General features: G+C 43.9%; 2 protein-coding genes across 6 annotated transcripts in view; one reads left to right on the top strand and one right to left on the bottom strand.

The window, feature by feature from the left end:
• LOC128136243 (spindlin-Z) overlaps window positions 1-25,273 on the bottom strand; it is a 112,420-nt gene that overhangs the window by 66,497 nt on the left and 20,650 nt on the right. Inside the window, exon 2 of one of the 5 annotated variants that reach the window (XM_052775498.1) lies at window positions 10,523-10,667. The exons of the other annotated variants lie outside the window; for them this stretch is intronic. The gene's annotated coding sequence lies outside the window, so the exon portion shown is untranslated. The remainder of the gene's footprint in view (window positions 1-10,522; window positions 10,668-25,273) is intronic. 5 annotated transcript variants of the gene reach the window in all.
• On the top strand, window positions 15,016-17,183 carry LOC128136247 (spindlin-Z-like). Its single transcript, XM_052775508.1, has 2 exons — window positions 15,016-15,937; window positions 16,921-17,183. Exons 1-2 carry the CDS (start codon window positions 15,646-15,648, stop codon window positions 17,160-17,162), a joined length of 534 nt encoding a protein of 177 aa, XP_052631468.1. The 5' UTR covers window positions 15,016-15,645; the 3' UTR covers window positions 17,163-17,183.

The raw sequence follows: 25,273 nt of genomic DNA, 5'->3' as shown, positions 1-25,273 counted from the left end.
CTTCCCCAAGAAGTGGGTCCCATCTGCATATTGGGCCTTCTGTATCCTTCAGGAGAGGGTCTCCTATAACAATAACTTGTCTTTTTTTCTTTATGGAAGCACTTTTGATGCAGGGTGTAGGCCAACTAAACCTTGGCGACACCTCCAAGCTAGATGAACCATCATCCTCATCATTGTTCGGTTCCACCTGCAGAGCCTCATACCTATTATGCAAGGGCACCTGGGAAGGTGGGGTAGTCACAGAGGAGACGTACCTGCTGTGCCAGGCAGGAACTTGTCACCATTGCCCCCCATTCGTTAAGTCACCGCGTTCTGCTGGGTGGAGAGAGGATAGGGAATCCTTGGAATCATGTATCCTATCTGCCTGACAGGTCTGTCGCAGGGAAGGTAGGGTGCAATTTCAGTAGTCTGTTTCTCTCTCCAACTCCCTAATACTCCTCAATCTACTCACTCCTCCTGGAGCGCCTTCCGCACCAACTGCTGCACTACCTCCTTGCTGATGCACCACGCCCTGTTTGCCTGCCCTTTTTGAAGCACTCCTGGTCGCTAGCGCTCCGTAGGGGTTTCTTTTATATGTCTGGGGGCTTGGCCGCCATTGCTCCTGGCCTTGCCCAGGTCTCATCAGCTGCTGTTGCATGAGCTGTGGGCTCCTGGCGGATCTCTCCACTCCCCTGAGGTTCCCCTGGTTCATGACCCCCCCATATGCTGTGCTAGAGCACTCTGCTGTGGATCATGCCCACACTGGAGCTGCTCGCCTCGGCGACTGAGATAAACACATGCATTTTTAAAGTGAGAGTTTTTAAATGTTTGGATTTTATACAAAACAGCAACAGAAACATATATAGGCAGATTTTGCAGGGAACTGTAGATGACTAGCCATATGCGACTGCCAGCCACCTGTTCTGATAAAATTCCCCCTGATATATCTCACCGTATTTAAGAAAACCACTTTTGTTCTAATAGGTAACACATTTTCCTTCCCAAAATCCAGAAAAGCTTTTGTTACCATTGTGACCAATCCGTATGAAACAAAAATACAGTAAAACTTAATAAGAATGACAGGGTAATGATAAACTTCCAGAAGGACATTTTGGTACACAACACCTGAAAAATCACTACATATTAAAGTATTTGTAAGTATACCTCAACACAGCCAAAAAATATATTTAACACAATGAATTTCAATAGCAAGAACTCATGTCTTTTGCCCTCACAAGCTTTCAATAGCAGCAGTTGACTGGAGGGACACCTCTCACCCTCAAACAGGCAGCAGTGAATTATGGTTCATTAATTCTAAGGAGCAAAACAATCCAAGATGTGGGACAATTCACTATCAATTTTCAAAATCTGTTTCCTAAAGAAAGGTAAAAGATTGGCTAATAATTACTTGAAGCTAATGTAAACTCAACAGAAAGCAAGAACTCCCTACAAATAATTTTAGACAAATTTGCATCATTCCAACCCACTAGTGACTGATCTCACTATTTAAACTGTTCAGAGAAGATTCCCAAACCATCAAGAAAAAGAATCAATCCTTCTGCACAGCAGAGAACTGTGGAAACCTTCAGAAATATTATGCTTCTGTAAAATTTGTGAACATTTAAACTTCCAAAAAATATTCTAGAAGAGCTCCGCAATAACCTTTCAATTTGCAGCCTTATTTATATATTAGAGACATAAGTCACTAAAGTTAAGACAACACAAAATCACTTTTATACTTTTGTATTAGATACAACCAAATTAAAACACTTCTCTGAACTTTAGGAACTTGCACAGCCCCACCCGGATATACCCATATACGCTAAAGCTGAGGGACCTTCACAATAGCACTGGAAATGTAGATGTACAAAAAACCCCAAACTAATACCTTCCCCTCCCCAAGCAAACAAGCTAATCAGAGGCTAGCTAATTTTTCTATTTGTGGAATTGCAAAAAAATATAAGACAAAGGACAGAAAGGGGATGACTAACTTCGCTTTCATCAGAAGAAAGGTGTGCTTTTATAATGTTTTATCTATTTTTCATGCTTTGCTTTTCATATAAAATGCAGGAAGAATTTATTAGGAACGTAACCACTGATGGATATAACATTCAGACCAGTACTGTTGTGTAGGAATTAGACCCTCTCTGTCCAGAGCTTTTCAAAGTTCTTGATCTTCCCTTGATGAATAGATATAGGTGCCTGCAAAAAGGATAATCATCTTGGCTGGTTCAGTTTAATAGTTCACAAATTATGGCTTCTCCCATTGTGCTGGGCTTTGAACAAACTGGAAATACTTTTGGAACATCTGATCAGTCTTCTGCATTCTATTTAATTGTATGCTGCTCTGTATGTCCCTGCAATTCTTCAGAGAAAGAAAAAGACCAAGGAATTCCTATAACCCACTACTGAAGGAACCATACTGAAGGAACCATACCAGTTGTTAAGGATTTTAAACACTAAACCTGAAGACATGCAGGCTAATTATAAGATAATTAACAGTGGTAACACTACATGTTCACTAAACCAGACAATCAACACGTCAACTGATGGTTACAAATAGCTACAGGCATAGGATTCTGCTGAAAGGAAAAAAAAGCTGGATATCAACAGAGGCAAAAATTAAAAGCACCGATACAAAACTGAAGTGATGAAAACAGTACAGAAAAATGAAAATTTTGAGGTAATAGGGATGGGAGGGGGTGTGGTGGGTTGACCCTGGCTGGACACCAGGTGCCCACCAAAGCCGTTCTATCACTCCCCTCCTCAGCTGGACAGGGGAGAGAAAATATAACAAAGGGCTCATGGATCGAGATAAGGACAGGGAGAGATCACACGCTAATTACCATCATGGGCAAAACAGACTCGACTTGAGGAAAATTAACTCAATTTATTACCAATCGACCAGAGTAGGGTAATGAGAAATAAAACCAAATCTTAAAACACCTTTCCCCCACCCCTCCCTTCTTCCCGGGCACAGCTTCACTCCCGGATTCTCTACCTACCCCCCCAGCAGCAGAGGGAGCTGGGGAATGGGGGTTGTGGTCAGTTCATCACACGTTGTCTCTGTCACTTCATCCTCCTCAGGGTGAGGACTCCTCACACTCTTCCTCTGCTCCAGCGTGGGGTCCCTCCCACGGGAGACAGTTCTCCATGGACTTCTCCAATGTGAGTCCTTCCCGCGGGTTACAGTTCTTCACAAACTGCTCCAGCATGGGTCCCTTCCATGGCGTGCAGTCCTTCAGGAGCACACTGCTCCAGTGCCTGGAGCACCTCCTCCCCTTCCTTCTTCACTGACCTTGGTGTCTGTAGGGTTGTTTCTCTTACATGTTCTCACCCCTCTCTCTGGCTGCAGTTTCTGTTCCACAGCAACTTTTTTCCCTTCTTAAATATGTTATCACAGAGGCACTACCACTGTCGCTCATCGGCTTGGCCTTGGCCAGCGACGGGTCTGTCTTGGAGCTGGCTGGCATTGTCAGACATAGGGGAAGCTTCTAGCAGCTTCTCACAGAAGCCACCCCTGTTAGCCCCCCTGCTACCAAAACCTTGCCATGCAAATCCAATACAGGGGTAAATTACACATGCATACCATACTCAGAAAGTGATGAGGGGGAGAAAAAAAAGCAGCTCATTTTAATTATAGGTTTCAAATTTAGTCTCATGCTAAATAAAATTAGCTTTCTGAAATTCCCTACAGGTTTCGGGGGGGAAAAAAGCTACATGCTTGTAATTTTAAAAAATAAATAACTCAAAAACCAGAAGAAAGTTAGGTTATCCAAGATAATGTATTCAAAAAACCTTGCAGCTTTGGTCTGGTTTGGAGGGTTCATCAACAGTAAAGCCAGCTATTAAACATTAGTCTAAAATTAAAATAATTTAAATGTAATAGTTTCTTATTTGATCTGCCTCCCACATTAGCAACATTACAACCAGATTCAATAATATTTGGCTAATGGACTGAATGACATTTTGCTATATACTTGCCCTATGAAGAATTTCTTGTTTCCCTTAGTCCAAAACCCACATACTAAAATTGAAAACAAGAATCCAAAAAGTTGAATCTGAAGTTTGGTATTAAAAACACATACGTTGTCAGTTCCACTAAAAAGGAATCAGGCTACAGGAAGAATAGGAGAATTGACTAGTACCAACTGAGCTTGCAACAGCTTAATTAAAAAAGTAAAATGTACTTTTATCAACATATAATGTAAATAAAACCTCCAATTTTTAGTCATTTCCCTTCCAACAGTTGGGAAGAACTAGTGAAACATTTGTCTATACACAAACCTTTAACAATCATTCATTGCAGAATTATTTACACCTTGGGTACTAGGACACTAAAGACATGCACAGAGCATTTTTAAAGAATTCTTTCAGAGCTCTATTCCCTCATGCAGCATGGATGCATCTTTATTCTGAAATGACTTGTCTATGCCAACAGAACAAGGATTAGGAAGGCAGGAATTCAACAGTTCAATTTCAGTATTCTACCCTCTATGGAACCACTGTAAACAGCAATGACAGTTTAACCAACCAGCTTTAAAAAAAGTGGCAAAGTTTATCACTTACTTGGAAATATTAACATGTGACTTCATTTCTATTCATCCCATTACTACAATTCCTCCCGACACAATATGACAGGACTCTATAAAGCACAATGAGTTTTTAAAGCATCCACATACAGATAATAAAAATTTGCTTGCTGAGTAAACCTTGTATATGTTACAACTTACTGACTGTTCATTTAATAAATGCACAGCCCTCCGTATTTAAAAAAAAATCTTACAAAATAATGATTTCATCAACAACTTAAAGAAGAGATCTATTATTTATTCAAACCCAAGAAATCTTTACCCATATGCCTTCACCCAAATATAAATCTTAACTCTAAAATAGAAAGGTACTCTTAACTCACCCCTAATTGTTCACTCTACTTCAAGTTAACTTGCATTTAACAGTAGGGAAAGACCACGCACAGATGCCAGGGTAACAAGCTGTCACAGGTTAGCGTAATTGCCTTAATTTGCACATATTTGCATCACAGCAAATATGAAGTAGCTTAGCTTCTCATTAATAACAGGTAACTATCCTCCTCTTCCCCTGAACCCAACATGTGCACAAAGATAACCACTACTCAGGATATGATAGCAGCAGCTTATTACTATACAACGTATGTGTTTGCTACCATTCTGTGGTAATGTATTGGGTCTGGCTGGGATGGAGTTAACTTTCCCCGTAGCAGCCCTCATAGTGCTGTGCTTTGCATTTGTAGCTAGAAAGGTGCTGATAACACACCAGTGTTTTGGCTACTGCTGAGTAGTGCTCCATCAAGGCTGTCACTCCAAGCTCCTACCCCCCCAAAGGCCAGTAGGCTGGGGGTGGGCAAGAGGTTGGGAGGGGACATAGCTAAAACAGCTGACCCAAACTTATGGGGATTCCATACCATACATCCAAGAACACAATAGTTGAGACAGGGACCCAAACCACACCTGAGAACACCATGGTTGAGATAGGGACCCAAACAACAACAACTACAGTAATTGCCCCAGTAGTGAAAAAGAAACAGTGGACAAGGAGATCAACAGGTCCATACCATCGATTAGTGAGGGAGGAAGAAGGGTTTGATCTAGGAAGCTGGTCCTTCAACAAAGAAATGGGAGGAAGAAGTGAGAAATCACACAAGAGGGGGAAACTATCCAGTCCCTGACCTCATCAGAACTTCAAGACATGCGGAAAGATTACAGCCGCCAGCCAGGTGAGCGGATTGCTGCCTGGCTGTTCTGATGCTGGGATAGCAGGGTCAACAGTCAGCAATTAGAAGGTGAGGAAGCCCAAAAGCTGGGATCCCTTGCTAGAGACCGGGGAATTGGCAGAAGAATTGGAAAAGAGGCAGCAATTTGCAGTCTCTGGAGCCGGCTCCTCTCAAGTGTGAGGGCAAGATATCCATTCAAGGAAAATCTTGCGAACTCCCCAGGAAAGTGGACTACTGCAGATGAAGGCATCCAGTACCTGAGAGACTTAGCAGTGGTGGAAGTCATCTACGATGACACAGATGACAAAGATGTCTCCAAAGATCTGGATGACATCCTGCGTATGTGGGCCATGTGGAGGAAGGTGGTCGAAAATGAAACAGTGTCATTCTAACAGCTTGGCAACAATGTATTGCCCAGATTTGGATACACCAACTGTAGAGAGAGCAACTTCCTGGCTCCAAAACTTTGAAGAAAATCTCTCTCCCTCCTTCTTCCCAGAGGCCAACGCCCTGGCTGTCAGGGGCGCACCACGAAGCCAGTCCCCTCCCACTCTGTTTAGAGGGAAAGAGAGCCCCAAGCACATGCCGCATGGCAGGTAGAATATCATGGCCTGAATGAAGTGACACCACCACTGAGTGCTGCTGTACCAGACATGTTAGAGCTCCAATATGAACTGGCATCAAAGGCAGCCACGTGGTATGCTACAATTGATATTGCCAATGCATTTTTCTCCATTCCTTTGGCAGCAGAGTGCAGGCCACAGTTTGCTTTCACATGGAGAGGTGTCCAATACACCTGGAATCGACTGCCCCAGGGGTGGAAGCACAGCCCTACCATTTGTCACGGACTAATCCAAACTGCACTGGAACAGGGTGATGCCCCTGAACATTTACAATACATAGATGACATCGTCGTGTGGGGCAACGAGGCAGAAGAAGTGTTTGAGAAGGGAAAAAGAGTAATTCAGATTCTTCTGAAAGCTGGTTTCGCCATAAAGAAAAGCAAGGTCAAGGGACCCGCACAGGAGATTCAGTTCTTGGGAATAAAATGGCAGGATGGACGCCGTCATGTCCCTATGAATGTGGTCAACAAGATAGCAACTATGTCTCCACCAGCTAACAAGAAAGAAACACAAGCTTTCCTAGTCCTTGTGGGGTTCTGGAGAATGCATATTCCAGGTTATAGTCAGCTTGTGAGCCCTCTCTATTGATTAACGTGGAAAAAGAACTATTTTGAATGGGGCCCTGAGCAACAACAAGCCTTTGAGCATATCAGACAGGAAATAGCTTGTGCGGTAGCTCTTGGGCCTGTCCGGACAGGACCAGATGTACAAAATGTACTCTACACTGCAGCTGGGGAGCATGGTCTCACCTGGAGCCTCTGGCAGAAAACACCAGGAGAAACCCGAGGTCAACCATTAGGGGTTTTTTTGAGCCGGAGGTACCGAGGATCAGAAGCCCACTACACCCCGACTGAAAAAGAGATACTAGCAGCATGTGAGGGGGTTCGAGCCGCTTCAGAAGTTGTTGGTACAGAAGCATATCTCCTCTTGGCACCACGATTGCCCGTGCTACACTGGATGTTCAAAGGAAACATCCCCTCTACACATCACACAACCAGCGCTACATGGAGTAAGTGGATAGCACTGATCACAGAATGAGCTCAACTGGGGAAATCCAACCACCTCGGAATCCTGGAAGAGATCATGGACTGGCCAGAAGGCAGAGATTTTGGAGCATTGCCTGAGGAGGTGGCTCGCGCCCAAGAGGCACCACCATATAATGAGTTATCAGAAGACGAAAGGCGTTATGCTTTGTTTACTGATGGATCCTGTCGTGTTGTAGGAAACTATCGGAAGTGGAAAGCTGCTGTATAGAGTCCCACATGACAAGTTGCCAAAGCTACTGAAGGAGAAGGTGAGTCAAGTCAGTTTGCAGAAGTGAAAGCCACCCAACTAGCCCTAGATTGTTGAACAGAAAAGCGGCTAGTACTCTATCTCTGTACTGATTCATGGATAGTGGCTAATGCCCTATGGGGGTGGCTACAGCAGTGGAAGAAGACCAATTGGTAGCAGCGCAGAGATAAACCCCCCTGGGCAGCTGCATTGTGTGACTGCTCACTCAACTCCTGCTCAGATTTTGGCTATCATGGCTCATGCTAAGGCCTGATGTATACTGGGAGCAGTGACATTAGGTGAAAGTGAGAGCACCACGTAGACAGGACAGGTGGCCAGAAAGAGCTAAAAGGCCATTATGCAGCCATTATCACCTGCAGATTGCTGTCTCCTGCAGCCATCATCATTGCATATTGATTTTCTGGCAGTTTCATCAGAACCTGCTAGCTCATAGAAATGGTATAGACCAAACTTCCAAGTTAAAAGGTATAAAAACATCAGCTTACCCCAAAAAGCTTTTGAAGTGGATCCAACAGCAGCTGGACTGCTGCAGCTTTCATGCTTTCCGGTGTGATGCAGGGGATGCCTGCACCGTGACAGAGGAGGAAGAATGAGCACTCTCACCATCAGCTAGGTAACTATTTTGCTCATAGGTGCACGAGTTAAGAGTTTTAAGTTACGAAACCTCATGACTTCTATGGTGAATAAGTGAATTCACATGCTAGAGTAGTCTGTGCAAAGGGGATTGAGCTCGTTTGTCATTTTTGTTATATTTCTTATGTGAGCTCATGAAATAAAGTTTAATTTACAGAGTATGTTGTCCTGTAAATTTGAGAAATCCAAAGGGAATGTGACATACTGTGGCAAGACACGGCTACCTGAGTAGAAAATATCGCTGTGAAGGTATAGCATGTAGATGCTGACACGCCCAAGAACCATGCCACTGAAGAATATCAAAACAACGAACAGGTAGACAAGGCTGTCAAAATTCAAGTGGCTCAGGTGGACTTGGACTGGGAGCGTAAGGGTGAGCTATTTGTAGCTCAATAGGGCAATACAGCATGTTGTTACTTGTCGAAAAACAAAAAAGGGGGAATTGTGGACACATATTTAGCTAACGGTCGCAAGAGCATTCCAGATGCCTTTAGAAGGCCTTGAACAGAATAAACAAGAAGACAAAAAAAGAAAGATGCCAATTAGAAGAACACAGGTGCACATTCCAAGATAAAGGGAACTTGGCACAAAGAACCGCAATTCAGCAGTTTATCTTGACCAATTAGACTGAGACAAGTTTCGCGTGTTTTAGTTAATATAACCAATTGTGTCCTATGTTTATGCGCGTGTACAGTGTTAGTATAACCAATTATATCTTATGTTTATGCGCGTGTACAGCGACTTTGCAGAATATGTGACTATAAGTATGTGTGTGTTTTAGCAATAAAGGGTCGTCTGCTGTCTGCTCTCAAGATTACAGGCGTCCGTCTACTTCAATCTCCTCACCAAGGTGGTAACTGTAAAACAATATCGTATTCCAGGGGGGGAGGAGGAAATTACCCAAACCATTCAGGCATTTCAACAAGTTGGAATCGTTAAGGAAACTATGACTGCTTTTAATAATCCTATTTGGCTGGTTCGAAAACCAGACGGCACTTGGAGAATGACTGTAGATTATAGAGAACTGAATAAGGTCACCCCCCCACTTGCAGTTACGGTACCAGACATGGTTACTCTTATAGAAAAAATTAGCAAAAATTCACAACCCTGGAAAGTGATGATAGATCTTGTTAATGCTTTCTTTTCGATAGCCATTGCTTCAGAAAGTTAAGACCAGTTTGCCTTCACCTGGCAACAAAAGCAATATACTTTCCAAGTATTGCCTCAGGGATACAAGCACAGTCCCTCCATTTGCCACCAAATGATAGCAGCTGATGTAGCACTATGGTCAGGTACCACTACTGTTTACCATTATATTGATGATCTATTGATTATGGCAAAATCACAAGAAATTGAAGCAGCTGCTGAATCGCTGAAAGCACATTTACAGAACCGAGGCTGGTCAAATAATCCAAAGAAAATACAGGGCCCTAGTACTACTGTACAATTTTTGGGAATAGTTTGGCATGGACAGATTAGAGAAATACCAAATAAGGTACAGCAAACAGTCCAGCGATTTCTTGCACCAACCACAGTAAAACAGTTACAAACCTTTTGGGGACTTTTAGGGTATTGGAGAACTTTTATCCCATGTCTGGTGGTATTAATGCACCCTCTGCAGAAATTAACTAGGAAGAAGGTTGTTTGGCAGTGGACCAAGCAACAAGAAGCCTTTGATGCCTGCAAGAATGCTTTGATCGAGCATGCGCAATTATACACTCCTAGGCCAGAATATCCTTTTGAATTAGAAGTAACAATTCTAGATGACATAATCTTGTGGGGATTGTGGCAGATGACTGGGCTGAAAAATCAGAAAGAACCTGTAGGATTTTGGTCCAAGGCATTACAAGGCTCCGCTATACATTATACCCCGATGGAAAAACAAATTTTAGCTGTAGTTTGAGCACTAGAAGAAACCAAAAGAATCACAGGTCAAGATAGCGTGACTGTACACACACCCATACCTATTCACGGGTGGGTTACTGACGATTCTGTTAGGGCCCATGCAGGGGTAGCTCAGGCAACCACACATTGGAAATGGAAACATTATTTACAGCAACGATTTCTACCAGGAAAACCACGTTACCACTCCGCACACCACTCTTATAGGAACTGTATCATTTAATCATATGCCCACACTAGGGGAGACTCTTCCCCTTAGAGATATCCCTACATCTCCTGCAGAGGAGGCTCCCCCTTATGACGAGTTAATAGAAGAGTGTAAAAAAAATGCCTGTTTTACTGATAAAAGTGCAACATAAACAGCAACTGGACAAAGACAACGGAGAGCAGTTGCACATGCTCCGCTACCAGGAATTATATGATGGCAAACAGGTGTACAGGCATCTAGTCAGTGGGCTGAATTGATTGCAGCATCTCTTGCTGTCCTGGAAGGGAAGGCACATTACTTATACACTGACAGTTGGGTTGTATACAAAAGTCTCGCAATGTGGTTACCCCACTGGGCCCAAGAAGATTAGCATGTACAAAGATACCCTATATGGGGGGGAGATATACAGCAACAAATCTGGCAATATGTACAAAGGTATCCTTTAAAAGTAAGGCATGTCTCAGCTCATCAAAAAGATGATTCACTTGAGTCATGAAATAATAGGGAAGTAGACAATATGACCTCCGCCGAAGTACATGCTCAAGCTATAAATGCACATATAGATTGTGGACATCAATCAGCTTATACTGCACACGCATGGGACATTGTTCACAATCAAACCCCTTTGCCATTACATATTTATAAAACATGTGCACATAATTGTACTACTTGTACGCAGCTACATTTAAGGGCATTATATAGGCCATGGGGAAAGATAAAATGGGGTCAGTGGGCCTTGAATACCTGGCAGGTTGATTACATGGGCCCCCGCCCCTGCTGAGGGGGTGGCAATATGTATTCACTGCTATATCCACAGTGTCGGGACTGTTTTTTGCTAAACCCACCAAATATGCTAATCAACTGTATTGGGTTTGTGTAGCAAGGTTTTGGTAGCGGGGGGGGGGGGGGGTACAGGGGTGGCTTCTGTGAGAAGCTGCTAGAAGCTTCCCCTATGTCCAATGGAGCCAATTCCAGCCGGCTCCAAGACGGATCCGCCGCTGGCCAAGGCTGAGCCAATCAGCGATGGTGGTAATGCCTCTGTGATAACATATTTAAGAAGGAAAAAAAAGTTGCAGCGGCACAGAAACTGCAGCCAGAGAGAAGAGTGAGAACATGTAAGAGAAACAACTCCGCAGACACCAAGGTCAGCGAAGAAGGAAGGGGAGGAGGTGCTCCAGGCGCCAGAGCAGAGATTCCCCTGCAGCCCGTGGTGAAGACCACGGTGAGGCAGGCTGTCCCCCTGCAGCCCATGGAGGACCCCACGCTGGAGCAGGTGGACGCCCAAAGGAGGCTGTGACCCTGTGGGAAGCCCGCGCTGGAGCAGGCTCCTGGCAGGACCTGCGGACCCATGGAGAGAGGAGCCCGCACTGGAGTAGGTTTTCTGGCAGGACTTGTAATCCCTTGGGGGACCCATGCTGGAGCAGTGTGCTCCTGAAGGACTGCACGCCGTGGAAGGGACCCATGCTGGAGCAGTTCGTGAAGAACTGCAGCCCGTGGGAAGGACCCATGTTGGAGAAGTTCATGGAGGACTGTCTCCCGTGGGAGGGACCCCATGCTGGAGCAGGAGAAGAGTGTGAGGAGTCCTGCCCCTGAAGAGGATGAAGCGGCAGAGAAAATGTATGATGAACTGATCATAACCCCCATTCCCTGTCCCCCTGCACCGCTAGGGGGGTAGGTAGAGAATCCGGGAGTGAAGCTGTGCCCGGGAAGAAGGGAGGGGTGGGGGAAAGGTGTTTTAAGATTTGGTTTTATTTCTCATTACCCTACTCTGGTCGATTGGTAATAAATTGAGTTAATTTTCCCCAAGTCGAGTCTGTTTTGCCCATGATAGTAATTAGTGAGTGATCTCTCCCTGTCCTTGTCTCGACCCACGAGCCTTTTGTTATATTTTCTCTCCCCTGTCCAGCTGAGGGGGGAGTGATAGAGCAGCTTTGGTGGGCACCTGGCATCCAGCCAGGGTCAACCCACCACATCAACATAACACAATAGAAGCATTAGAACAACTCATTTATCAATACGGACCTCCTCACCAAATACAAAGTGAGCAGGGAACACACTTTAGTGAACATAATGTCTAAGACTGAGCTCAAGGGCTAGGGATAGATTGGATATTCCACATTGCCTACCATCCCCAAGCTAACGGCTTGATTGAAAGAATGAACGGGATGCTGAAGGAACAATTAAAAAAAGCTAACCAGTACTAAAACTTTACAACACTGGAGTTCACATCTTACTAGTTTGTTTTTTTTTTAAACAGCTGGAATATTCATAATCATAGAATCATAGAATCATTTCGGTTGGAAAAGACCTTCAAGATCATCGAGTCCAACCATTAACCATGCCCCCTAAACCATGCCCTGGAGTACCCTGTCCACTCGCTTTTTGAATACCTCCAGGGATGGTGACTCAACCACTTCCCTGGGCAGCCTGTTCCAATGCCTGACAACCCTCTCAGTAAAAAAATTTTTCCTAATATCTAACCTAAATCTCCCTTGCCTCAACTTGAGGCCATTTCCTCTTGTCCTATCTCCAGACACCTGACAGAAGAGACCAACACCCACCTCACTACAACCCCCTTTCAGGTAGTTGTAGAGAGCGATAAGGTCTCCCCTCAGCCTCCTCTTTTCTAGACTGAACAACCCCAGATCCCTCAGCCGCTCCTCATAAGACTTGTGCTCAAGGCCCCTCACCAACTTGGTTGCCCTTCTCTGGACACGCTCAAGCAGCTCAATGTCTTTCCTGTAGTGAGGGGCCCAAAACTGAACACAGTACTCGAGGTGCGGCCTCACCAGTGCCGAGTACAGGGGAACAACCACCTCCCTGTTCCTGCTGGCCACACTGTTCCTGATACAGGCTAGGATGCGATTGGCCTTCTTGGCCACCTGGGCACACTGCTGGCTCATATTCAGCTGGCTGTCAACCAGCATGCCCAGGTCTTTCTCTGCCAGGCAGCTTTCCAGCCACTCTTCCCCAAGCCTGTAGCGCTGCATGGGGTTGCCGTGACCGAAGTGCAGGACCCGGCACTTGGCCTTGTTAAACTTCATACAATTGGCCTCAGCCCATCGATCCAGCCTGTCCAGATCTCTTTGTAGAGCCTCCCTACCCTCAAGCAGATCGACCCTGCCTCCCAACTTGGTGTCATCTGCAAACTTGCTGATGGTGCACTCAATCCCCTCATCCAAATCATCAATAAAGATATTAAACAGAACAGGGCCCAACACCGAGCCCTGGGGAACACCACTCGTGACCCGCCGCCAACTGGATTTCACCCCATTCACCACTACCCTCTGGGCTCGGCCATCCAGCCAGTTTTTCACCCAGTGAATAGTGCACTTATCCAGGCCACGAGACGCCAGCTTCTCAAGGAGTATGCCATGAGAGACAGTGTCAAAGGCCTTGCTGAAGTCTAGGAAAATAACATCGACAGCCTTTCCCTCATCCACTAGGCGGGTCACCTGGTCATAGAAGGAGATCAGGTTGGTCAAGCAGGACCTGCCTTTCGTAAACCCATGCTGACTGGGCCTGATCCCCCTCTTATCCTGGAGCTGCCATGTGAGTGCTCTCAAGACAAACCGTTCCATAATCTTTCCCGGTACCGAGGTCAGGCTGACAGGCCTGTAGTTCCCCGGATCCTCCCTCTGACCCTTCTTATAAATGGGAGTCACATTGGCAAGCCTCCAGTCCTCTGGGACCTCCCCTGTTGACCAGGAACGCTGATAGATGATAGAGAGTGGCTTGGCAAGGACCTCTGCCAGTTCCCTCAGTACTCTTGGATGGATCCCATCAGGTCCCATAGATTTGTGAGTGTCCAGATGGCGTAGCAGGTCCCTAACTAATTCCTCCTGGATTAAGGGGGGTATGTTATGCTCTTCATCCTTACCTTCCAGCTCAAGGGGTGGAGTACCCTGAGGATGACTGGACTCACTATTAAAGACTGAGGCAAAGAAGGCATTAAGTACCTCGGCCTTTTCCTCATCACTGGTTGCTACGTTCCCTTCTGTATCCATTAAAGGAAAGATATTCTCCTTGGGATTCTTTTTACTGTTAACATATTTGTAAAAACATTTTTTGTTGTCCCTTACGATAGTGGCCAGATTTAGTTCTAGCTGAGCTTTCGCCTTTCTAATTTTCTCTCTGTATGATCTAACAAGATCCCTGTACTCCTCCCAAGTTGCCCGCCCTTTCCTCCAGAGATGATAAACTCTCCTTTTTTTCTTAAGTCCTAGCAAAAGCTCCCCATTCAGCCAGGCCGGTCGTTTTCCTCGGCGGTTTGACTTGCGGCACATGGGAATAGCCTGGTCCTGAGCCATTAAGATTTCCTTCTTAAAGAATGTCCATCCCTCCTGGACCCCTTTGCCCTTCAGGACCGTCTCCCAAGGGACTCTCTCAACCAGTGCCTTGAAGAGGCCAAAGTTAGCCCTCCGGAAGTCCATAGTGGTGGTTTTGCTGACCACCTTCTTTGCCTCACCAAGAATTGAAAATTCTACCATTTCATGGTCACTAAGCCCAAGACGGCCTCTGACCATCACACCTCCCACCAGTCCTTCCCTGTTCGTAAACAACAGATCTAGCAAGGCTCCTCCCCTGGTTGGCTCACCCACCAGCTGTGAATCTTTCCATGCAAGTTGGATTAAAAAACTGAGGAAGGGTAAAAAGTATATTTAATTTATTATCTGCTTTAAAGAGTATCCCTTCTATTGCTGTGACCTTTGCATATCATTTTTCTTGTGTTGTAGTAAAAAGGAATGTTAGAAGAATGTTGTCGCTACCATGTGTCTTTAAAAACACTTGAAGTCAAAGATACCTGTAAGTGCAAAGGAAAGTGAAATTTCCTTCAGGTGACAACACAGGTTAGGGAAAACAAATGTTTTGAAGAATTTTAGTCAATCACCACTAATGTTTCCACTGACTTCTTCCTCCTGGGGTAAGGGAATTATGTTTACTGTTCTGCAGAGAGCAACAAAGTAGCAAAAGTATAATACTGTTAGGTAACATTGCTCTTTGAGACCTGATTTAGGGTTTTAACAAGCAAGTTTTACTTTTGATGTTCAGTGTAGTAATGGCTAAAATAGTTCTTTTGGCTTAAGCAAACTAGTTTTAGAAACTGCTATTATGAAAGCAACCCTATACAAAATGTTGAAAGTGTTCCACTACTTTTCAGTTTTTTTTTTTTTCTTTTTCCAGTACAATGTAATATGCAATAATATATTGCCTTCTTAAAGCATACGGCTCTTGTCCGGAGTAGAATTTTGAGTATGTACTTGTTTAATATTATGTTTGTATCTGTGTACAGAAAGCATAGAAACAATGTTGGACCAAGCAAACCTGTTTCTCAGCCACGAAGAAACATTGTAGGCTGCAGAATACAGCATGGCTGGAAAGAAGGGAGCGGACCTGTAACACAATGGAAGGGCACAGTTCTTGATCAAGTTCCTGTAAATCCCTCTCTCTATCTTATAAAGTATGATGGATTTGATTGTGTGTATGGACTAGAACTGCACAAAGATGAAAGAGTTTCAGCACTTGAAGTCCTTCCAGACAGAGTTGGTAAGAGGTTTTTTTCCTATATGCGCATATATTGTCAGAACATTTAAATTTTATTAAATTACTTTTAATCACATGGCAAATAATCTAAATGCTGTTTAATTTTTCTTGATTTCACAAAGATTTGATGATACCAGAGAGCATAGCGTTGTCTTTTGTCTTTAAATGGTATGCAGTAAATTCTGTATTTTTTCTTGTTTAGAGTCTTATCCCTAAGAAGCTTACACATGTAACATAGATATTTCTATTAAAATTTAAACTCTGAGCCAGCTGAGAAATGTCCTGGCTATGTTGTCTTGTGTGTGTTTGACAGTAATTATGTGTTTGGTTGGGGTTTTTTTCATCTGCTTTCCCTGGGTTTTAATCCAAATGGAGGGAAAACAGCATTTTCTAAGTGAAATAACTTGACTAGTAACAAGGCTTTATTGGTTTTCATAATTAGCACTGAATTGTTAAACTGTAGGTTTTTCCAAACTGTAAAGTTCAAAGTTTACCTTAGTAATTATTTATTTCTGAATGGAATAAGTTCTTGTTTTTCCTGACTGCGAAGAGATCAGTAGCTGTCTCTAGAATGGGGTTAGGGGGAACCAAACTGAACACCTTCATTAATAACTTCATACAGCTGCTCTGCGATTTAACCTCTCTTCCTCCCCTCCTCCCCCCACAATACAAATATTTAAAATACAGACATTATTCTTTGCTGTGGCCTATATTGGTCTCCCTTTACCTTGCATTATGATAGTTTGATTAATGGGAGGGGGGGTATACAATGATGGAAAATGTTGATAAGAGTGTTAACATGTTAAAATAATTCTTCAAGTTCTGCAGTTCTTTGGTCTTCAACTCTCTGGAATGGACAGTATTTGTTTTGTATGTGAATTGACTAACTTTCAAATTTATTCATTAATCTGGATAAAGATTATTTTTTACAAAGACTTATTTCTGTACTTTTGAATGGACATACTTATGAACTGCTACCATTTCAGCTTCATCTCGAATTAGCGATGCCCACCTGGCAGACACAATGATTGGCAAAGCTGTGGAACATATGTTTGAGACAGAGGATGGCTCAAAAGATGAATGGAGGGGAATGGTCTTGGCTCGAGCTCCTATTATGAACACATGGTTTTATATTACCTATGAGAAAGATCCTGTCTTGTACATGTACCAACTCTTAGATGACTATAAAGAAGGTGACCTTCGCATTATGCCTGATTCCAGTAAGTAGGCCAGTTACTTTTTTCTTCTGGAAAGCAGCATCTCTCTTTGCATTATTGTTTGGCTTATGGATTATGTATGGAAAAGAGAGTTAACAAACAAGGATCTTTTTAAGTATCAAAACTAACAAAGGTTACAGCACAACAGAAAATACATCTGTATTAACTTCTGAAATATTTTACTTGAATCATTGGTGAAATATGCAATAAATACTGGAAAATCCTTTTCCGTAATAATTCCTAATTCTGATAAAGATATACATACTATTGTGGAAGAGATTACACTTAGATTTTCTTTTTTAAAAGAAACTGACAAACTAGAAGCCTTCCATTGTTATTTTCTTATAGAAGTGTCACAAATCAAGAGCCATCTCAAGGAGTTGTATTTCTGAAGCAGTTCTTATAAGAATAATGTTTTGGGGCTAACTAAAATAGTCAGATTAATTTAGTTTGGGTAGGCATCTTCAGTTTGGAAAGCTTTTCAATAGTTTCTTGGAGGAAAGAAGCACTAATCTTTTGAAAACTCATTTTCTCTCACATGTTTAAACACATAAACAGGAAAGATTTTTCAATAGGTTAGGAGGGATATTTTTTCCGACCATCACACCTCCCACCAGTCCTTCCCTGTTCGTAAACAACAGGTCTAGCAAGGCTCCTCCCCTGGTTGGCTCACCCACCAGCTGTGTCAAGAAGTTATCTTCCACACACTCCAGGAACCTCCTAGATTGTTTACTCACTGCTGTGTTGTATTTCCAGCAGATGTCTGGAAAGTTAAAGTCCCCCACAAGGACAAGGGCACACGATTCTGAGACTACTGCCAGCCGCTTGTAGAACGATTCATCCGTCTCTTCAACCTGGTCAGGCGGTCTATAACAGACTCCCAGCACAATATCTGTCTTATTGGCTTTCCCTCTCACCCTCACCCATAAGCACTCCACCTTGTCATCAGAATCATGTAGCTCTGAACAGTCAAAACATTCCCTAACATAAAGAGCCACCCCACCACCTCTTCTACCTTGCCTGTCCCTTCTGAAGAGCTTGTAGCCATCCATTGCAGCACTCCAGTCATGGGAGTCATCCCACCATGTTTCCGTGATGGCGACTAAGTCATATCTATCCTGCTGCACAATGGCTTCCAGCTCCTCCTGTTTATTGCCCATGCTGCGTGCGTTGGCATAGATGCATTTGAGCTGGGTCATCGAATCCACCCCTAACATCGGCACGCTGCCCCCAGGCTCATCTCTGGTGCACCTAGTTTTATCCCTTGCCCCCTTTGAACCTAGTTTAAAGCCCTTTCTATGAGTCCTGCCGTCTCATGAGCAAGGATTCTCTTACCCCTTTGAGACAGCTGGACACCATCTGTCGCTAGCAAGCCCAGTGCTGTGTAAGTCTCCCCATGATCAAAAAACCCAAAATTCCACCTATGGCACCCTATGATCGTATTACACCACCTCCAGTACAAAACATGGTGAGGACTGAAATTCTTCCAGGTGGTATCTCTCCCAAAATATTAACTACAGGGGAAATGGAATTGTTTACACCAACGGATTGCGTGGTGGGACCACAACCTATTAGCCTAGACATGAAGATTCATATAATAACCCCTGAGAATGCCGTATGGTTCTGCACCCGAACTCCTCCTCTTATTCTACATCCTCTATTGATATCAGATTCTTGAGTTCCTGTATTTCAGGTATCTTCGACGAATACCTGTGCCTTATCTAGAGGAGATAGCATTGGAATGGTGTTATTCATGTCACAAACCCAACAAGGAATTGAAGTTCAATCTGAAAAAGCGCAAGCCATAGCTCTCTAATCTGTGTGGGCAATTACCCCACATCAGGTTATCAAATTCGGAGTAATCTTAGCTGAAGGAGCTGGAGCAATGGCATATGTATTACTGGAAGGAGATAACACTCCTGTTTTCCTCCCCATCACAGGTTGGCTCATCGTGCTTTGTAGTCTTGTACTACGAGTACATGCCCTAGATACATTTCCACGAGATCAACATGTAAATACTTGGATTTGGTTGGCCTCTACTGTAATTAACTCATCTGCCTTTTGTATTAAGGGAAGATTAACAGCTGCAGAACTTTTGACAACGTGTTTCATTGGCATGCCAACCCCAGTAGCTGTATTACAGAATTATACTATACTAAGTGATTTTGATATTAGTGTTTCTCATAGCTATTTTTTCTGAATAGGTGACTGTATGCCAAGGAACGTTACAAAATCAATTGGCGGTGCACTATTTCCTCCTTTGACACCATAAACGCTGCTCTGATTTCGAAGGCATGCATTGCTTCAACATAACTGATGAATCAGCCAGCGTAGAGGATGACATTCAACATCTCCAGGACTTAATGCATCAAATGAAACAATCTACTGGTGGTGCCTGGCTGGCTGAGTACTTTAATCCCCTGACAGGATGAATGGGACACCTGATTCAAAGCATTATTGTAGGGATAGGTTTATTCATTTTTTCTATATGTGTTTATTATGTGCCCCTGTAAATTACCCTGCCCTACACCCCGCAAGCCCAAACGGACACCTCCAGCTTTTCCAGCCCCAGCGGAAGTGGTCCCTTGAGCGAGAAGGGTGGAATGTGGGAGAAAAACGGAAGATTAGCGGAGAGAATTGTAAACACGCTCAAATGACTTGCAGCTAGGGTATAGAAAAAAACCCCATATATATCATACTAATCATTGTTTAGTCTTGTCTATAGTCCACCAAGTTGGAGGAGAAAGCCAGAAGTCTGTCAGACGATACAAAAAAATGGTGTATTATACATTAATAATTAAGATTTGTGCTACAGCAACCAATTTTAAAAGTAGATAAAATCCATGAGCATTCAAAATTCTTATAATGACAACCTATTATTCATAGCATTTGATTGGTGTCGTGGTTTAACCCCAGCCAGCAACTAAGCACCACGCAGCCACTCACTCACTCCCCCCCCACCCAGTGGGATGGGGGAGGGAATCAGGAAAAGAATTAAAACTCATGGGTTGAGATAAGAACAGTTTAATAGGACAGAAAGGAAGATAATGATAATAATAAAATGACAATAATAATAATAAAAGAATTGGAATATACAAAACAAGTGATGCACAATGCAATTGCTCACCACTCGCCAACCAATGCCCAGTTAGTTCCCAAGCAGCGATCTGCCCCCCCCAGGCCAACTCCCCCCAGTTTATACACTAGACATGATGACATCACATGGTATGGAATACGCTGTTGGCCACTTTGGGTCAGCTGCCCTGGCTGTGTCCTGTGCCAACTTCTTGTGCCCCTCCAGCCTTCTTGCTTGCTAGGCTTGAGAAGCTGAAAAATCCTTGACTTTAGACTAAACATTACTTGGCAACAACTGAAAACATCAGTGCTATCAACATTCTTCTCATACTAAACCCAAAATATAACACTATACTGTGGGATACTTGGAAAGTAATGGGCACACAGTGAACAATCCAGACTCCATAGAATTGATCAATTTGTGAGCCAAGGATGTTTTGTAGGCAGCAGACTTCAAGGATGCTTTGCTTGTGGACACATATTTAGCTAACGGTAGTAAGAGCATTCCAGATGCCTTTAGAAGGCCTTGAACAGAATAAACAAGAAGACAAAAAAAGAAAGATGCCAATTAGAAGAACACAGGTGCGCATTCCACGATAAAGGGAACTTGGCACAAAGAACCTCAATTTGGCAGCTTATCTTGACCAATTAGACTGAGACAAGTTTCGCATGTTTTAGTTAATACAACCAATTATGACTTATGTTTATGCACGTGTACAGTGTTGATATAACCAATCATTAGGTGTAACTAGGCGCGTGGACAGCTCATGCTAACCAATCTCTAATTTGCTTATGCGTGAACAGTAACTAGAATGAACATATAAACTGAGCTATCTTGGCAATAAAGTGGCATCTGCTTGATCATATTGATTGTGCGCAGTGTCCATGACTTCCGCGTCAACAAGTGGCACCCGAACAGGGACCCTCGGATCGGTGTTGAATTCTACGACAGGAACCGATGGAGAGAGGGTGCGGAAGCCGGCCGGAGGTGAGTGCTGCCCCGGCACTCGGGAAAAAAAAAAAACGGTACCGGTACCGTCGTGGGAATCTCGTCCTGATCAGGCGAGCGGCCAGGGAGGAGATGGGGTCCACTATGTCCAAGGAAGAGGCAGCAGTGGTTAAGCTCCTCCAACATATGCTCTCTGCGAGAGGATTAATTTATGACTCGTCTACCCTGAAAGCCCTGTTACTATGGGCGAGAGAAAAAAGCTTACTCCCTACTTTTGGAGATGCTTTTGCCATTCCTACTTGGGAAAAGATAGGGCAAGAATTATGGCATAACATAAGTTCGGGTTCAAAAGAGGCGAGCAGATATTCCACCATGTGGAAGTTAATTATAGAAACTTTAAAAGATATGAAAGCTGAACGTTCGGCAGTAGCTTCTGCTTTTGCTGCACTGCAGCCCGAAGGGCCACAAGGGATGCCATCCCTGGCGAGCTTCACCTTTGTGCCACCACAAATTCCAACCGTTGTTCCAGCCCATGTATCCGGAGCAGGGACTAGTGCAGTCAGGAAATCTGCGGTAGCAGATCCAGAGCCCAGAGATCAGCCCTTGGAAAAAGCCGACAGCCTGGCAGAATTTCCACCACTACCAGCAGAAGAGACGGAAAACAACTTAGTCTCTAATTCTCGTCCTCCATCACCTAAACCACTTGCCTCATCCCTGTATCCACCACTGCCACCATCCACTCCCCCATCCCCACTCGAGGGAAAGGAGGAACGGGCAATAGGTTCGGGGGATCCGCAACTAAAGGAACTGTTACAAAGGCTAGAGACTCTTGAAGCCCGCCTGGAGCCGTCGGTGAAGTCCGAGCCGGCGTCTTCAACTTTTCCTGCACCTCCGCCACCCTTCAATGCAGGATTTTCGTCGTTCCCGCGACCACCTCCAATGAATCCTTGTGTTGCCCAGGACATATCGGGTGAGATCGGTGCCGTGGCTCCTTTGCCACCGCCACCTCCGGTGACCTTATTAACAGGGAGTGGGGTGGGAGATCCAGCAAAAAGATGGAAGGGGGTAATCAGAGATGCTTTAATTGAAGGTGAAATTATTCCATCTGCGTTTCCAGTTGTGGCAGGGGCGCTTGGGGGTCCCGTTTGGGAAGCGTTAGACTGGAAAGTTTTAAAAGAAGCTAAGGCAGCAGTCACTCAATATGGGTTAAAATCACCATACAGTCAATCTGTTATTCAACATGTATTTTCTGCACATTTATTGACACCATACGATGCTAAAATGATTGTGCAAATGTTACTGCTTCCATCCCAGCAGATCCAATTTTATCAAAGCTGGCAAGCAGCCTGTGAAAATGCAGCCACTATCCCACGACAGAACGGGGATCCTTTGTTTGGAATGCAAGCTCAAATGTTATTGGGGGCAGGTCCTTATGCCAGATCAGGATGGCAGGCACAATTTGCCATAGAAGTTTTGCAACTCAGTCAAGATTTAGCTTTTAAAGCATTGAACAGAAACCTTTTAATTAGCGTGGGTACAGCTTTTGCGCTTAGTGCCTCGGAAGCTATCAGAACCTCCCTATGGGATAAAATTAGTGACAGGTCTAAAGAAGTTAAAGGTCTTACAACTTTATGGAAATTAATGAAAGCAGATCGTAAAGCGTCTGTGTCTGCTTTTGCTGCTCTCTCTCCCACCACAAGCGAAGGAAAAACACGGAGAGAAAAACATAATGCAGCGAGAGAGACTTTTGGCTTCCCTGGAGCTTGTCTGCCTGCTCCTGTGCCCTTGACTTCTGCTCCACTCACTGGGACTGCCGATATTAATCAGCCGTCTGACAGTTCCCAAGCCTCCCTAACCGTACGCTTAAAGGAAACCCTACAGAATCAGGAGGCTGCTGTGAAGCGAGAAAAAACGCCAACCGTATCCTTTGATGCACCCCCCTTCCCCCCCCCCCCCCCCGCTTTCCTCCTCCTTGCTACATTTGGCCTGTTATGGGTGACACACATAAGTGAAGAATGGATGATCCAACAACCAAAACAGAATGTATGGGTAACTTTGGCAAACATAACGCATCAAGAAACTATATATCTTTCTGTCGCTACCCCTGAAAACCCTTTTTCTACCTCTTTGGTGGGGTTACCTCTAGACACCTGGCCAGATCCAATGCCTGAATTTTCCCTTTGTCCTAACCCACAATCCTGTGTCGATAATTGGGACGGTGTGTATGCACACCTGCCTCAAGTAATGCAAGAACCTCAAGAGTTAGAGTTGTTAGGATCAGTCATCATGAATGCCTGTGTGATGTTTAATTACACCTATAACACCACTCGAAAGGGTCAGAATGTAAATGCTATTTTGCCTGTATATAGAAATGCTACAGCTTGGTGTAACTATATCTATTCCAGAATATCACGTTCTTTTTTTTCTATTCCAGCTGCTTTACCTGCAGGGATGTTTTTAATTTGTGGGGATAGAGCGTGAGGGAGAATTCCATCGAAACTTAACGGGAGGCCATGTAGCCTCGGACAACTTACGTTACTGACACCCGATATCAATATGATTCCCAGTAAAAGACTCACGATAACTAACACAGGGTTAAGTGGATGACTAACAAGTTTAAGAATTACGAGATGGTTGAAAGATTTGCTTATGCATGGCTTAGTTATTTTAATTGTAATATTAGCAGTTGTAATGATTGTACCATATATTATAAAAATAGTTGAAAGTATGAGTGCAAAAGCATTTCATGTAACTTGGCTTGCACAAAAAAAAAAAAAAAAAGGGGGGGGAATTGTGGGAGATTTCATGGAAAATGGGGGACATTTCTTTGAGCCTGATTATTTAGAGTTAGCATAAGTAGGCCGCAGTTAGCATGAGTGGGCCGGAGTACGTGACAGCTGCACTATAAACGGACTTTGAACCACCAGAAAAACAACGGACATGAGGAACTTGGACAGTGGAGCAATTAATAAACAAGATAACAGAACTGCAGAGGCAAGAAGGAGCTGCAAGAGCTTTAACGCAATTAAGAAAGCTGTCATTTCGGCTTACAGCATTTAGCTGCAGGATGGGGACTTAGGAGTTGGTTTGTATCTTTGTTAAAAATCGGGGTTTCTTTTATTCTTGTATATTTTATTAGGTATAATGTTGCTTTTACTGTGTTTAATTAATTGTGTTCATAGATTTTGTAGGTCACCTTGACCAACATGACAGGTCAAGATTCTTGGTGCATTGCAACCGCATCACAAAACCCATGAACCAGTAGACAGGATGGCTATGACTCGTGCAGCGCGCCTGGCCAGCGAGCGCATGCGTCATAGGCTCCCCATATTGCAACCGAGGCGGATTTTGGCACCCGCTGGCCACGTGTGCTGAAATCCGATCCTCTGCAAATGTATAAATACCGGGATTTTCCAAAGAGCATCGGGCTGGTGTACGGCAAGGCCATCGTTGCCTCCATGGGGACACCCATGTAAAGCTGGCACCTACCGATTGCTGGGCTGAGTTTGCGGTGCAAGACGGCATGCAATGTTGCAGAATAGAGCTGCTATTGATTTTCTGTTGCTAGCACATGGTCATGGTTGTGAAGATTTAGATGGAATGTGTTGTATGAATTTATCTGATCACTCTGAATCGGTCCATAAAAGCTATACAAATGATGAAGGACCAAGTTCAAAAACTGCAGGTTAGTGATGGTTTGGGATGGTTAGACAGGCTGTTTACCCATTGGGGAATTATGGGATGGATAAGAGATCTGTTAAAAATGTTGGGAATTGCTTTGTTAGTATTAGTAGTCTTGTTATTAATTATCCCTTGTATACTCAGTTGTTTAGGAAGGATGGTACAGAATGCAATGGCTAAAGTCTGGATTGTTCAAAAACAAAAAGAGGGATTTGTGGGATACTTGGAAAGTAATGGGCACATAGTGAACAATCCAGACTCCATAGAATTGATCAATTTGTGAGCCAAGGATGTTTTGTAGGCAGCAGACTTCAAGGACGCTTTGCTTGTGGACACATATTTAGCTAACGGTAGTAAGAGCATTCCAGATGCCTTTAGAAGGCCTTGAACAGAATAAACAAGAAGACAAAAAAAGAA

This window comes from Harpia harpyja, chromosome W, assembly GCF_026419915.1.
Source record: "Harpia harpyja isolate bHarHar1 chromosome W, bHarHar1 primary haplotype, whole genome shotgun sequence".
Classification (NCBI taxonomy): domain Eukaryota; kingdom Metazoa; phylum Chordata; class Aves; order Accipitriformes; family Accipitridae; genus Harpia; species Harpia harpyja.
Note: the sequence above shows the minus strand (reverse complement) of the source record. Positions and strands in the feature narration are given on the sequence as shown.